Here is a 15,040-nt window from a genome sequence, read left to right as displayed (position 1 = left end):
TCCTGTCTCGTGGGTTTTATAAAGATTGCCAGTTTTTATAAAACTTCTTTAGTAAAAATCTAGACCTATTTCACAGATACATTTAATTGTAGTAAAAAATTACAAAGGGTTCTTATAAAACTCACTAAACCATGTTACCTCTTTGCCCAAAACCTTCTAATAGCATCCCACCGTAGTCAGAGTAAAAGCCAAAGATTTCACAATGGCCCACAAGGTTGGACATGATCAGTCTGCTTATCTTTCAGATCTCATCTCCTGTTCCAGTCACACTGGCCTCCTTGCTGATCCTTACACATCAGGCATGCTTCCATTTCCTGGTTTTTGCAGGTATTGTTCTCTTTGCCCAGAACAGTGGTCGGCAAACTCATTAGTCAACAGAGCCAAATATCAACAGTACAACGATTGAAATTTCTTTTGAGAGCCAAATTTTTTAAACTTAAACTTCTTCTAACGCCACTTCTTCAAAATAGACTCGCCCAGGCCGTGGTATTTTGTGGAAGAGCCACACTCAAGGGGCCAAAGAGCCGCATGTGGCTCGCGAGCCGCGGTTTGCCGACCACTGGCCCAGAACACTCATCTTTTAAATGGCCTCATGACTCACTCTTTTGACCTCCTTATTCCCCTGCACAGGGCCCAGTATAGAATAGGAGCCCAATAAACAATTATTGTTGCTGTTGAATTTTTCTGTCAAACAATCCCATCCACAAAAGCCCAGTCTCTAGAACAGGGAAAGGTTCAGCCACTTCCTGCAGGTACCACACGCAGCACACAAACATCTGCTCCTCTGAGGTTCTTCTTACCCTGATGCCGGTGCCATTGTCTTGGATCTGAATCAACTTCAGGCCTCCCTCTTTTACAACCACTTGAATACTCGTGCATTTGGCATCTAAACTGGCAAATCAAACAGAAAAAGAAATATCAGTCTGTAACTGCCTTAATGCACAAATTTTCGTATGAGCCAAGGGGTGAAAAACAAATTCCAAATAAATATAAGACTGTCTGATTAATGTTTTCCCTTTGTTTTACAGGCTCTGTGACTACACTGTTATGTTTAGAGAAAGGGGAGAGGCAGAAGGGGCCAACCATCATCTCCAATAGGATAGTCACCACCATTTCTGTTCTTCTAGGAAAGTGACGTTAGAAGTAGGTCCTTTCAGCTCACGCCTTTTTCCTACCCTCTTCTCTACTAATTCAACCATCTGTTACTCGAACTTAATTGAGCCTCAGGTTCCTAAATGACTCTACGAAAATGTCGTTAAAAATTCTAAATGTTTTTCTCCACTCTTCCCTTTTCTTTCAGAAACTATATATTGGGGGAAAGAAAATATGGCAATGCAGAAAGTTCTTTAAGAAGCTAATAAATATTTTGTACCTTCAGAGAATAGCCTACGAGCACAGAGCACCTGCTAAAGAAAACAGATTCAGGCTGGTGCTGCGCAAGAAAGGTAAGTTATGGACTCCTCACACAGAAAATTCCTTATTTTAGAAATGAGACAATAAGTTACTTAAAGACCTTTCTCAGGAGCACCTGAGTTGAAATTGTTTAGCCATCTTGACTTACATATTAAAAAGGAGCATAACTGTATGTTCATAGCAGCACAATTTACAATAGCTAAGATTTGGAAACAACCTAAGTGCCCATCAGCAGATGACTGGATTAAAAAACTGTGGTACATCTACACAATGGAATACTACGCTGGTATAAAAAAGAAGGAACTTTTACCATTTGCAACAGCATGGATGGAACTGGAGAGCATCAGGCTAAGCGAAATAAGGCAGTCGGAGAAAAATGAGTATCACATGATCTCACTCATATGTGGGATATAATGATCAACATAATTTGATCAACAAGAATAGATCCAGAGACAAATGGCAGGGGAGGGGGGTTAGAGAGCAACCAACGGACTTGTATGCATGCATATTAGCATAACCAATGGACACAGACACTGGGGGGAGGGCAGGGGAGCCTTGCCTGGGGTGGGAATGGCTGGGCTGGGGGTGGGGGGGAGAGAGAAGACATATGTAAAACTTTAGACAATAAAAAAAAGGAGCATAACTGGATCCATAAAAAGCCTCTGCTTATGGAATTAGTGATACGCTACTGAGCTAATGTTTAGTTTTGTTGTACAGGGTTCTGTCTGGCACAGTACAATAGGCCCAGCATGTTCAGTGTTAATTCTAACACTGTAGCCACAAGCCAGCCTTTATAAATTAGATCAAGTCAAAAGGCGAAGCCCTCCCTAGGTTCCCTGTTCCTTCTATTGTCTTCAGGGGTCCTCAAACTTTTTAAACAGGGGGCCAGTTCACTGTCCCTCAGACCGTTGGAGGACTGGACTATAGTTTTAAAAAAAAACTATGAACAAATGCCTATGCGCACTGCGGGCCCGGGACGAATCGGCTGCTAAGCAGGACAGGCAGCGGCACCTGGCGGGCTGGATAAATGTCCTCAGCGGGCCGCATGTGGCCCACGGGCCGTAGTTTGAGGACCCCTGCTACCTTCTAATTCTCCGCCTTGCCCTTGCCAGTTCTTTCTGAGCCACTGTCCTTTCAGTCCCGTTATTCCGGGCAGTTTATATTTTCACAACAAATCCCTTTACAAATGTGCCCTTCGCTGGGGCATTTTTTATTTTCCTTTAAGGTATGGGTTTGATGAATAACAACTGACTTGAACACAAAGGATCTTATACAATGTTAGGAACATGTCTTTTTTGAGGTTTACAGTTTACACCATCTTTCTTTCCATGTTTTTAACCTTTTCCCTCCACGTTGTGTGGCATTTCCAAACTTCAGAATCCACGGAATACCCCATAAAAGGACAGTAAAGCACAAAGTGGGATCATTAACTTGGCAATAGGAAAGTCACAAGTTAAACCCAGAGGAAAATCATCAGCCTGTCCTAAAATCTTGACCATTTATTTATAATAAAACTCAAAATTTGTACTCTTGAATGTGCATGATTTTTTGGAATAAGCATGTAACTGATAAGATGAAGGATGAAGGGAGCTGTTTTTCCCCCACCGAAAATTTGCATCTTTTGCATATATAATTTTAAAGGAAATTCCTTTAGTTAATGGCACCATTAAAATACTGCGCAGCCCGCTGCGTGCGCCCCCTGTAAGCCTAGAAAAGTCTCGCGACAGAGCGAGGGACGCGAGAAGGCAGGACCCCCAAAGCCTCGCCACTGTGGGCATGCGCTGTACACGCCTCCGCCCAGGGCAGGGAGGCGTGTCCGCGCCATTCCTGCGCGGCCCGTTAAGTTGTAGCTTCTAAGGAAGCCCGGCTCCGACTCCCTCCGTACCAGTTCTCGATCATCTCCTTGATGGCATTAGCCGGCCGCTGGATAACCTCCCCTGCCGCGATGCGGTTCACCACAGTCTCGTCCAGCCGCCGAATAACGCCCGCTACAAGCGACATTTTGGCGCCAGAGGAGTCCAGGTCACGTCGAGATGCTCACTGGACGTGCCGTCAGCCAATCACTACAGTTCTTCGTGCTTACGCTATTCCCTTAACTCTGTGTACGCGGTCCGGCCCCCTCCCCCACCCTTTCCAGCGGCAGCGCCATTTCCGAGTGAAGGAGCTATTGATTGGGCAGCTTGAATGTCAGTCAAGTGTCTTAAGTCCGTGGGTTCTTGGGCCTCTTCGTCCCTCCCTAAAGCAGCTTCCGCCAGGTAGCTAGAAGGATTTGCGCTTGCGCAACAGAAATCACTGTCCGCTCTTTCGGCCAATCGGAACGCAGATGCCCTAGCGGGAGCTCGGTGTCGCGCGGCTGGGGTGATCTTGCGCAGAGCATAGGTGGCGTTTGGCGCTTGCTCCTACTCCGCCTGTCTCTTTGCAGCCTCCAGGAGATCTGCTCCGCTCTTCTAGCCTCCGGAATCATGTGGATGACACCTAAGAGAAGCAAAATGGAAGTCGAGGAGGCTCGGGGGTTCCGGCCCGAGTGGACCCAGTGTTATTTGGTGGTGGAGCCTCCGGAGGGCGAAGGGGCCCTCTGCCTGGTCTGCGCCCACCTCGTCGTATCCGCTTGCGAACGCGACGTCAGGCGCCACTACGAGGCCGAGCACAGGTACTACCAGCGGTATGTGGAGGAGGGCGAGCGCGAGGCCCTGGTGGAGCGCCTGCGGCAGGGCGACATCCCCGAAATCGTCCCGCCCACTCCGGAGGAGAGAGCGGCGCGTGCAGGCCTCGGGATCGCCCGCCTCTTGGCCTTGAGGGGTCGCGGCGGGGGTGAGGGGGACTTTGTATACCAGTGCCTGGAGGTGATGCTGAATGATGTGCTGCCGGATCACGTAGGCGTTTTGGGTGGCATTGATTTATCTCCAGAGACCATCCGGCAGAGGGTCCTGAACATTAACGAAAATCTACGCAGTCAGCTGTTTAACCGAGCCAAGGACTTTAGAGCCTATTCCCTTGCCTTGGATGACCAGGCTTTTGTGGCCTATGAGAACTACCTCCTGGTTTTTGTCCGCGGCGTGGACGTGGACTTGGAGGTGCAAGAAGAGCTTCTGACCATAATCAATCTGACTAATCACTTCAGTGTTGGTGCTCTCATGGCGGCAATCCTTGAGGCCCTGCAGACGGCAGGGCTTAGCTTGCAGCGAATGGTTGGACTAACCACAACCCACACTCTAAGGATGATTGGTGAGAACTCTGGACTGGTGTCGTACATGAGAGAAAAGGCTGTAAGCCCCAACTGTTGGAATGTCATCCATTATTCGGGATTCCTTCACTTGGAACTGTTGAGCTCCTACGATGTAGATGTTAATCAGGTCATAAGTACCGTATCTGACTGGATACTTCTGATTAAGACAAGAGGCATCAGGCGACCCGAATTTCAGGCTTTACTAACTTCATCTGAATCAGAGCATGGCGAAAGGGTTAATGGACGGTGTCTGAACAATTGGCTAAGAAGAGGGAAGACTTTAAAACTAATATTTTCATTAAGGAAAGAGATAGAAGCATTCTTGGCTTCAGTAGGGGCAACAACAGCCCATTTCTCAGACGCAGAGTGGCTTTGTGATTTTGGCTTCTTGGTGGATATTATGAACCACCTCCGAGAACTCAGTGAACTACTGCGATTCAATAGAGTCTTTGCTGCTACTGCATTTGACCATATTTGTAGCTTTGATGCTAAGTTGAATTTACTGCACAGACATATTGAGGAAAAAAATCTAACACACTTCGCTGCCTTGAGAGAAGTCGTTGATGAGCTTAAACAGCATATTAAAGAAGAAGAAAAAATACTTGATCCGGGTAGGTATAAAGTGGTGATCTGTCGCCTGCAAAAAGAATTTGATAGACATTTCAAGGACCTCAAGTTCATTAAAAAGGACTTGGAACTGTTTGCAAATCCATTTAACTTTAAAGCTGAACATGCACCTATTGCAGTAAGGATGGAGCTAACAAAACTTCAAGCAAATTCTGACCTTTGGGAGGAATACAGAAACAAAGACCTGGGGCAATTCTATGCTGGATTGTCTGCTGAAACCTACCCGATCATCAAAGGGGTGGCCTATAAGGTGGCATCCTTGTTTGATAGTAGTGAAATCTGCGAAAAAGCTTTTTCATATTTGGTTAGAAACCAACACACTTTGAGCCAGCCGTTAACAGATGAGCATCTCCACGCCCTGTTTAGGATCGCCACAACTGAAATGGAGCCACATTGGGATGCTCTTGTGAGAGCAAGAAATCCGCCTAATCCATAAGCTTTTGTGGTACAACATTGAAATACTCAACGAGAATCCAGTCCTAAAAGCAAAAATTTGATTTTTCAAGTTTACTCATTTGGAGCGCAAGAAAGCACCAAGTTTATTCATTTAAGTTGATAACAATTGAGATTCTTCTGACTTTTTTTTTTTTTTCATCTCAAGAGGCAGCATGGGACTATTACATGCAAACACCTCTTTTCAAACTTAATGTCAAAGTCATCGTTGTCTTTTGCTTTTATGACATAATTGTTTTTAAAGAAGTTTAGTACTGATGATGTGAGTTGACTTAGGAGTCTGTTTTTAAGGTGTTTTGAAGAAATTTTAGGTCATATTTTAATGAAATGTTAAAATTCTGATGCATATAGTCTAAAATTATCTCCTTCATTGTATGTTTGAGCCTATTTGCAGAAATTCACATAGCAAGTTCAGAAGTTTCTGAAAAGGACGAACATACATTCAATGGAGGTACTTGTCTATCAAAATGTTTGAAACTTTTAAAAAACATTTGTGAGTCGGGGGTAAATATTGGCAGATTTCCTCCCTCTCACCTCTTCCCTATCCACCACAGTAATAATGATATTCCTAATAGAGGAAATAATCAAATAAAACTTTAGGAGCAAGAATTATTTTTAAATTGCTGATTAGAAGGCTGCCTGCAATTTGGAGGTCAGACTAACCAATTATTGGAGGTTTCCCCTGAATTTTTCACAATTGGGTGCTGTTTTACTAGCTCACCTATTAAAGGACTATGGTAAGTATAGAATCTTAATGATTATCCATTAGTAATGCTTTTTTTCTATTGTAGACAAATGTTTGGCCCTGTCAAGAAGGATGAAGCAAAAATATTTTTGCACTCCAGGATCAGGAGGTGTGAGATACTTTAGCTTCTTTGTCCTATCTGCATGGGTGTTACTGCTTTATAAAGAAATCCTGCTTAAAGGAAACTTTTTACTTTATAGTGATATACCAGGTTTTGTTAGCTGATAGAAGTGCATTTATTAGAGATTTTGAAGCTGCCCCACATTCTGTATTTAAGACAGTGCACAAGTAGAAATATTTAACTCGAGAAGCAGCTTTATTCAGATTTTAGGAATTTCATATTTCTAGTGAGCCATCTGCTTTGTGCTAAAACAGTAATTTTCAAACTTACGTTAACTATGAAAAGGAAATCGTACAGTAAAGCCAAATATGTAAAATGACTTCAAAACAGGACCCAGTTTATAGATCCATATTTGAAACGTGTGCTAAAGTCCTGTCTTAACTATTGTTACACATTATTCTATGGTCATTAGTCAGCAAATTCAAGGAACCAGGATACAACTAAGAATTGAAAAGGAACTGATGCCTCAGCAATCAAAATAGTGCCAAAAGAACCAACTTGTGTCAGTGGTTCTCAATCAGAGGCAGTAAACCCTCTTTCCAGAGGATGTTGGGACATACAGGGGATTTTTTTGGTTGTCCTATTTGGTGGGGGGTTCTGCTGGCATTTAAGTGCATAGGTCAGCCTGGCACAGAAATTATCATTCCTCTCAAAGTGCCAGTAGGACCCCCCAATGTAGATTATTTTATTTTGAGGTACAGGGAAAATTACCGGTAGAAGCAAAATTAGAAGAACAAGTTGGACAAACTTGATAGGGGAGACTAATTCCAACATTCTGAGTTTGGCTGGTAAGGTAAAAGCCTCCACATGTTCCAGTAGCTCAAAATAGCATTGATAAATCTGTAATTGATACTGAACCAGATTAAAGGACTCTATTCTGTTATATATAATTCATTGAGGGCAGAAAAGCAAGTGTTATAACAAGATGCTTGTCAAGAATGGTCAAGTTGAGATTTTGGTAAACAGGGAGTAGGCTTAAAACAACACAGTGAAAATCCAACCAAACAAAAAAATCTACCAGTAATTTCCCAGTAGTTTGGAGTATTCTCTTTCACGGCAAGTGCTTTATTGAAAGAATGATTAGAATACCTGAAAGCTGCTTCTGCTTTCTAACCCTGGTTCCTCAAATATGGAAGTCTTGTACATTTTGTGAAGTTCTAGTATATATTTTGCTTACAGTAATAATAAAATTAGTTTGCATCGTATAGTCATTGAGTGGGTGGGGAGGGGAGATATAAGTAAAGGATTTTAAATTGACCATGAGTAATAGAGAATTTGCTATAAACTAGTCTTGTTTGTAGAAGAAAAATGTGTATTTTACTGTTTTCTGTGTTAAGTAATTCTGTAAGTGCATGGCAGGTTTTTTTAAATATTTTTTATAAAGTAGTTGTTACTGGTCTGTTATGTCAGTGAATACAGTTAAAATAAGTACTATTTTTTAAAAAAACTTATGTCTCTATATTTCCCATTCCCACTAGTTTTCTTAAAAGATTTGTCTGTATTCCTGTTGTCCCACATTGCCACTTTAAACTGCTCAATCAAGCTCACAAAGTTTTTGTGAATATTCTTACCCTCTGATACCACCACCGACCACTCTCCTTGAAGTAGATGTTTACTTGACTTCGGGGAGATACCGTCTCCAGGTATGCTTGCTCAGTCTTCTTTGCAGGTACCTCTTTCCCTTAAATATCTGTGTTCTTGGGCTAGTTAAGTTTTCATATTCTACATCATCTTAACTGATCCCATTTCCTTTCATGGTTTCAAATATCACCTATATGCAAATGACTCCCAAATTTATATCTCCTTTCTAAGCCTTTCCTAACTCATATATCTAATTGCCAACTTAAGTCCATTTTGCTGTCTCAGGGGCAGCACAGTAAGTATGTCATTGATCTTGCCCCTAAACCTGCTTCTGTCATGTTCTCCCTTTTGGTAAATGGTACCACCACTACCACCCATTCAGTTGCCCTTGCCTAAGCCAAAATCTGAGTTATCCATGACTTTCCCTCTTCATACATCGTAACATTCACAAAAACCTTTCTGTTAAGTCCACCATCTGATTTTTTCTTAATTTTCCAGTGCTACTCTTCTAATTCAGGCCATCAACCTACCTAAATGATAGCAACAGCCTCCTCATTAGTCTCCCTTTCTCTGGTTTTGATCCCTTTCCACATTGCAGCCATATTGTTCCAAAAGGCATAGCTGGTCATATCACTCCACTGCTTTCACCATTGCTCTTAGGGTAAGATAAATTTCTGTTCATCTTTCAGGTCTCACTTTATATACCACTTCCTCTAGGAGGCCTTCATTGCTGCCCACTGGACTATGTGCCCTTTCTACGCTCTCCCTAAATACCCTTTTTTCCCCCAACCATACACTTAACACACTTAATTGTTACTTGTTATTAATCATTGCTATACTGTAAGCTTTATAAGGGCAGGGACCTCATGCCTTGCTCAGTGTTATATTTGTAGTGTTTAGCACAATGCCTGGTGTTTCAATAAATGTTTGAATGAATAAATGTTTGTGTAGTGTTTTACAATCTTGGAAGCCCTTTCACAGTCTCATTTGACCTTCACTGTGGTCCTCTCTTGACTGCTTACTGGATAATTGTTATCCACATATTACAAATTAAGGAATGAAACAAAGTTCTTTGTGACTAAAAATCTCATTAAAGTCCCAGAATGTAGCTCAGTGCTTGGCATGTGGCTCAATATTTATTATGTGAATGTTGTTGGGGAAACATTTAGATTGCCCTAGTAAACATAAGTAGTAAAGCCAGGATTCAAATCCAGGTATACTTAAATAAGTCCACTATGTAATATTAAGTCATTACCTTCTTGATACAGAAATCTTAATATATATATTTTTAATTTCTAAAAGAATCTGCATGAAAAATACTGGACAACTATGTAGTGGACTAAAACAATAGTTAAGTAATTAGAAAGTTACATTTAGTATCATAAAAAGGTAATGCTGCTTAAGAGTTAATATCGCCCTAGCAGGTTTGGCTCAGTAGATGGAGCGTTGGCCTGCAGACCGAAGGGTCCTGGATTCGATTCTGGTCAAGGGCACGTACCTCGGTTGCAGGCTTCATGCAAGAGGCAATCAATCGATGTGTTTCTCTCACATCGATATTTCTTGCTGTCTTTCCGTCTCTCTTCCACTCTCCCTAAAAATCAATGGAAAAGTATCCTCGGGTGAGGTTTTAATAATAATAATAATAAAAAGAGTTAATGTCCATTTTCTTTTTGTAAGCATCAATCCTAGGAGGAAATAGCATACTATTTATTTGCTGTTTTTCTTTACAATTTCTGGCTCTTGGATTTAAAAGTAAGTAAATTTAACAAAATAATAGAGACGTGACTCAGTCAGCCCTCCTGGTGACTAAATATTTAGTTTACTTGCTTTTCTACCTGCAGATTGTCCTTGACTCCTCCTCAATGAAGATAACTCAAAAGTGACATCCAGCCAACAGATGATGGGAGAGCCATACCCTTAGAATCTTCTTGAGTCATTTTGTCCAATTTAAGGGATTAACTAGTGTTATACTTTTAATTGGATTTTAATATGAGGCACATTACTCTTTCAGAGATCTCAACATTAGGTATGATCAGTGATTTCACCCTTGCTGCAAAACTGAGTTTTAAGCAACCTTTAGATTAAAGCATTTCTCATTTTTTAAAAATATTTTTTTATTGATTTCAGAGAGGAATGGAGAGGGAGAGAGCTGGAAACATCATTGATGAGAGTCATGGATCAGCCGCCTCCTGCACGCCCCCTAGTGGGAATCGAGCCTGTAACCCAGACATTGTGCCCTTGACCTGAATCGAACCTGGGACCCTCAGTCTGCAGGTGGACGCTCTATCCACTGAGCCAAACCGGCCAGGGCTCATTTTTATCTTTTTATAATTGAGAAGTGGCCTCATCCTAACTCAATAGGTAATTGAATTTGTGAATGCTCTCTATTTCCTTGCATTTCTGCTTGGAAACTCTTTTCTGAGTTTATCTCTTTCATGTCCAGTTTGTCCAATGCATCCAATAGCAACCATAACATATTTGTTTTCTTTTTTTCTTTAGTAAAGGGTACATTATTGGCCTTCCAGCTTACCTCAAGGGGCAATTTCGCCTGGCCATAACAGGAATTGCCCTTGCATAAGTTACTTCTTCCATCCTCCACTAGCAGTGTCTTGACTGTCACCAGCCAGCCAGTGTTCAGTATTTTATGTGTTATTGTGTTTTTGTTTTTTTTTTAAATATATTTTATTGATATTTTACAGAGAGGAAGGGAGAGGGACAGAGAGCTAGAAACATCGATCAGCTGCCTCCTGCACACCATGGATGTGCCCCCAACCAAGGCACATGCCCCCGACCGGAATCGAACCCGGGACCCCCCAGTCCGCAGGCCGACGCTCTATCCACTGAGCCAAACCGGTTTCGGCGTGGTTTTTTTTTAACAACTAGTTTCTGTATAAGGATGGGGTAGCGTGCCATAACAACCACAAAAATCTCAATACCTCACTTCTCTCTCACTTGGGCAGGGACTTTGCCTTAGGTCAGGGGTTTACCACAGGTAAAATATGTCCTGTGGCCCTACCCGGCTTGGCTTAGTGGATAGAGCGTCAGCCTGTGGACTGAAGGGTCCCAGGTTCGATTCCGGCCAAGGGCACATGCCCGGGTTGCGGACTTGATCCCCAGTAGGGGGTGTGCAGGAGGCAGCCGATCAATGATTCTCTCTCATCATTGATGTTTCTATCTCTCTCCTTCTTCCTCTCTGAAGTCAATAAAGAAATATATATTTTTTAACAAAAATGTGTCCTGTGCTTATTTCTATATATAGTTTTATTGGAAGACAGCCTTGCCCATTTACTTATATATTATCTATGGCCACTTTTGCTCTACAAATGGCAGAGTTGATTAATTGTGACAGTGGCCCACAAAGTCTAAATATGTACCATGCGACCCTTCATAGACAATATTAACTGATCCCTGCTCTTCAGTTGTCCTCATTGTGAGACTCAGGCCCACCAAGAAGACACCATCTAGGGCAGGGGTGGGCAAACTTTTTGACTCGAGGGCCACAATGGGTTCTTAAACTGGACCGGAGGGCCGGAACAAAAGCATGGATGGAGTGTTTGTGAACTAATATAAATTCAAAGTAAAGGAGCGGAGGGGAGAGCAAGAGAACCGGATAGAACAGCCAGATCCTGCCCGAGGGCCGTAGTTTGCCCACGGCTGATTGCTCATTTGGGGAAATGAAAAGAGTATGGCAATTCACTCATAGGTTGTTAAAGCACTTTCATTGGCTAAAGTAAATCACATGACCGCACCAAAGTTCACAGAGTATCATCTTTCCATGTGCCTGGAAGGAAAACCAAAATTATTTGGAAGACAATACTATTGATTAACACATGGTTATATCTCCATTTATATAATTTCTTTCAAAATATATATTTTTATATTCTCATCCGAGAATATGTTTAGAGAGAGGAAGGGAGAAAGAGGGGAAAAAACATCAACATGAGAGAGAAACACCCATCAGTTGCTTTCTGTATGCACCCCGACGGGATCAAACCCAGAACCTGGGTATGTGCCCTGACTGGAAATCAAACCCGCAGTCTTTTGGTGTATGGGATAATGCTCCAACCAGCTGAACCATTTTTTTTATATGTGTAAGGATCCTATATTTTTTTTTTCTGTGAACTGTCTGCTCAAATCTTTTGACCATTTTTTCTGTTGGGCTGTTGACCTTTTAAAATTTTTAGGAACTCTTTATATATTAGGGATATTAGTCCTTTGCCTGTGATATAAATATTTACCCAGTGTGTTATTTTTTTCTGATTTTATTTATATGGGTTTTTTCCCTCATGAGAAAGTAGGTTTTTCTTACACACCCCTAGCTGGATTGACTTAAGAAAAAAAGAGAAGACACAAATGACTATTAATCAAGGGCCTTTATGATTAAGGTAGAGGAATATTGCCTCCTGGAGTGTAAAAGGAGGTGATTCAAAGTATATACTCTGTATTAATTGGTTTGCATATGAAAGGCACACTCCAAGGGGAGTAGGAATTAAGTAGCAATATCCAGGAATTAGCCAGCCCTGAGTCCATCAGTCTCTCTTGGATCAGCAAGGTCCCAGATGCCAAAGCATCAAGAATACAGAAAATATGCTTAATACAAGGGGTACCTTCCATTCCTGGCAGGGAAAAGGTAAGTACCAGCTCAAGGATAGCTGACGTATGCTTGCAGTTGTTCAGAGGACTCATTTCAGGAGTTTCCTATTCGAAGGAACACTGCTCTTTCTTCCGGCATGGGCATGTTGATCAAGGGTTTGATGGAGAATTCAGTTCTGGCGTTTGTGTTTGGCTTTTTTCCTCAAGTTTTCAGGTAAGTAGGAAAGCCCACCAGCCCACTAATACGTTCAGATTAAGTTCTACCTACAGCGTCTGGTTTAGTCTCCTTCTGGTGGATTAGATGAGTCACCAAGACAAGTCAGGAAAATTATGTTGTCAGTGGAAATATGGAAGGTATAGTTGGAAGGATAAATAATGGTGCGGATTCCTTTATGGCCCATTGATTGTGTCCTTTCTCTGCTGCTCCTTTACCAGGTAAGCTTGACTGTTGTCCCTTGTCTTAAACACAGGCAGAAAGAGCACCAGTTACCCACCCTTAGTTGGTAGTTCCAAATATATCTTTGTTTGCTCCTGCTCTCATAGCCATATAGAAGTATGTCCTTCTCTATGTGCTATCCAATGTCAATTTTTAAAGCTTGAAGGCGTATACATGGAGACATTTCTTGTCTTTTGTGTATGTTTAAAAATTCCATAGCAAAAATGAATCAAATCAAGTTTACACTCATTAGGATGGCTACTAAGAAAACAAAAACCGCCCTAGTTAGTTTGGCTTAGTGGATAGAGCGTTGGCCTGGGGCATGAAGGATCCCGTGTGTGAGTCCAGTCAAGGGCACATGCCCGGTCGTGGGCTCAATCCCCAGTGGGGGACGTGCGGGAGGCAGCCAATCAGTCTCTCTCATCATTGGTGTTTTTCCCTCTCCCTTCCTCTCTGAAATCAATAAAAATATATTAAAACACACACACAAAAAAAATAGAATAAGTGTCAGCGAGATACTGGAGCCCTTGTGTGTTTTTGGTGGGAATGTAAAATGGTGCGATCACTGTAGAAAACAGTATGGCAGTTCCTCAAAAAATTAAAAATAGAATTATCATATGATCCAGCATTTCCACTTCTGAGAAGGGGGGTTCAAGGAGGTATTTTTATACTCAAGTGCATAGCAGCATTCACAATAGCCAAAAGATGGGAGCAATGGATGAATAGATAGACAAAATGTGGTATATACATACATACAAATTCTATTGTATATTACTCAGCTTTACAAAGGAAGAAAGTTCTGATGTATGGTCCATCATGGATGAACCTTGAGGACATTATGCTAAGTGAAATAAACCAGTCACAAAAAGACAAGTACTGTTTGATCCCACTACATGGTCAAGCTTGACACAGAGTGTAAAATTCATAGCCCAGCTGGTGTGGCTCAGTGACTTAGCATTGACCTACAAACCAGGAGGTAACAGTTTGATTCCTGGTCAGGGCACATGCCCAGATTCGATGCCTAGTAGGGGATGTGCAGGAGGCAGCTGATCGATGATTCTCATCAATCTTTCTGTCTCTTCCTCTTCTTTCCTCTCTAAAATCAATAAAAATATATTTTTTAAAAGCTCCTAGACAGAAAGTAGAAAGATTGTTGCCAGAGGCTGGGGGTTGTTATTTAATGGGTACAATTTCAGTTTTGCAACATGAAAACAATTCTAAAAATGGATAGGGGTGATTTTTGCTCATCAACTGTACACTTAAAAATGATTAAGATGGTAAATTTTGTGTTATGTGTATTTTACTACAATTTTTAAAGAGAATCAAGTTTCACTACCCTATAAAGGTAAACATAAGCCTACCCCATGACTCAGCAATTTCACTCTTAGGTATTTACTCAAGATATGAAAACGTGACAAAAAACTTCATTGTTAAAGAATGTTCATAGCAGCTTTATTCAAAATAACAAAAAACTGGCAACAAATTGAACGTCCATCAATAGGAAGTGGATAAAATGTGTCCTATTCATACAATGGAATACTAATCTAGAACAAACTACTGATACACATAACAATACGGATGAATGTCAAAAACATTATCCTGGCCCGGCCGGCGCGGCTCCGTGGCTGAGCATCGACCCATGAACCAGGAGGTCAAGAGTTCGATTCCCGGTCAGGGGCACATGCCTGGGTTGTGGGCTTGATCCCCAGTGTGGGGCGTGCAGGAAGCAGCTGCTCCATGATTCCTTCTCCTCATTGATGTTTCTATCTCTCTCTCTCCCTCCCTTCCTCCCGGAAATCAATAAAAATATATTTTTAAAAAAACACACACAAAAAAAACATTATC

General features: G+C 41.8%; 2 protein-coding genes across 7 annotated transcripts in view; one reads left to right on the top strand and one right to left on the bottom strand.

The window, feature by feature from the left end:
• MLH1 (mutL homolog 1) overlaps positions 1 to 3,490 on the bottom strand; it is a 38,132-nt gene extending 34,642 nt beyond the window's left edge. The window contains exons 1-2 of one of the 2 annotated variants that reach the window (XM_080674623.1): positions 3,299 to 3,490; positions 801 to 891 (exon numbers count right to left, since the gene is read on the bottom strand). In XM_080674623.1, the coding sequence (XP_080530749.1) occupies positions 801 to 891; positions 3,299 to 3,414 (207 nt within the window). In that variant the 5' untranslated portion in view covers positions 3,415 to 3,490. The remainder of the gene's footprint in view (positions 1 to 800; positions 892 to 3,298) is intronic. The other variant, XM_080674624.1, reaches the window with a different exon arrangement.
• A 262-nt stretch (positions 3,491 to 3,752) lies between these two features.
• Positions 3,753 to 9,278, top strand: EPM2AIP1 (EPM2A interacting protein 1). 5 transcript variants are annotated; one of them, XM_080677071.1, is made up of 4 exons: positions 3,753 to 6,170; positions 6,511 to 6,573; positions 8,064 to 8,228; positions 8,856 to 9,278. In XM_080677071.1, exon 1 carries the CDS (start codon positions 3,876 to 3,878, stop codon positions 5,700 to 5,702), a length of 1,827 nt encoding a protein of 608 aa, XP_080533197.1. In that variant the 5' UTR covers positions 3,753 to 3,875; the 3' UTR covers positions 5,703 to 6,170; positions 6,511 to 6,573; positions 8,064 to 8,228; positions 8,856 to 9,278. The 5 variants fall into 5 exon arrangements, with proteins under 5 accessions (XP_080533197.1, XP_080533196.1, XP_080533195.1 ...); XM_080677070.1 differs by lacking the exon at positions 6,511 to 6,573 and having other exon boundaries at positions 3,753 to 6,456; positions 8,856 to 9,100; XM_080677069.1 differs by having other exon boundaries at positions 3,753 to 6,573; positions 8,856 to 9,100.
• Positions 9,279 to 15,040: the final 5,762 nt, after the last annotated feature.

This window comes from Plecotus auritus (assembly GCF_963455305.1).
Source record: "Plecotus auritus genome assembly, chromosome: 6".
Taxonomy (NCBI): domain Eukaryota; kingdom Metazoa; phylum Chordata; class Mammalia; order Chiroptera; family Vespertilionidae; genus Plecotus; species Plecotus auritus.
Note: the sequence above shows the minus strand (reverse complement) of the source record. Positions and strands in the feature narration are given on the sequence as shown.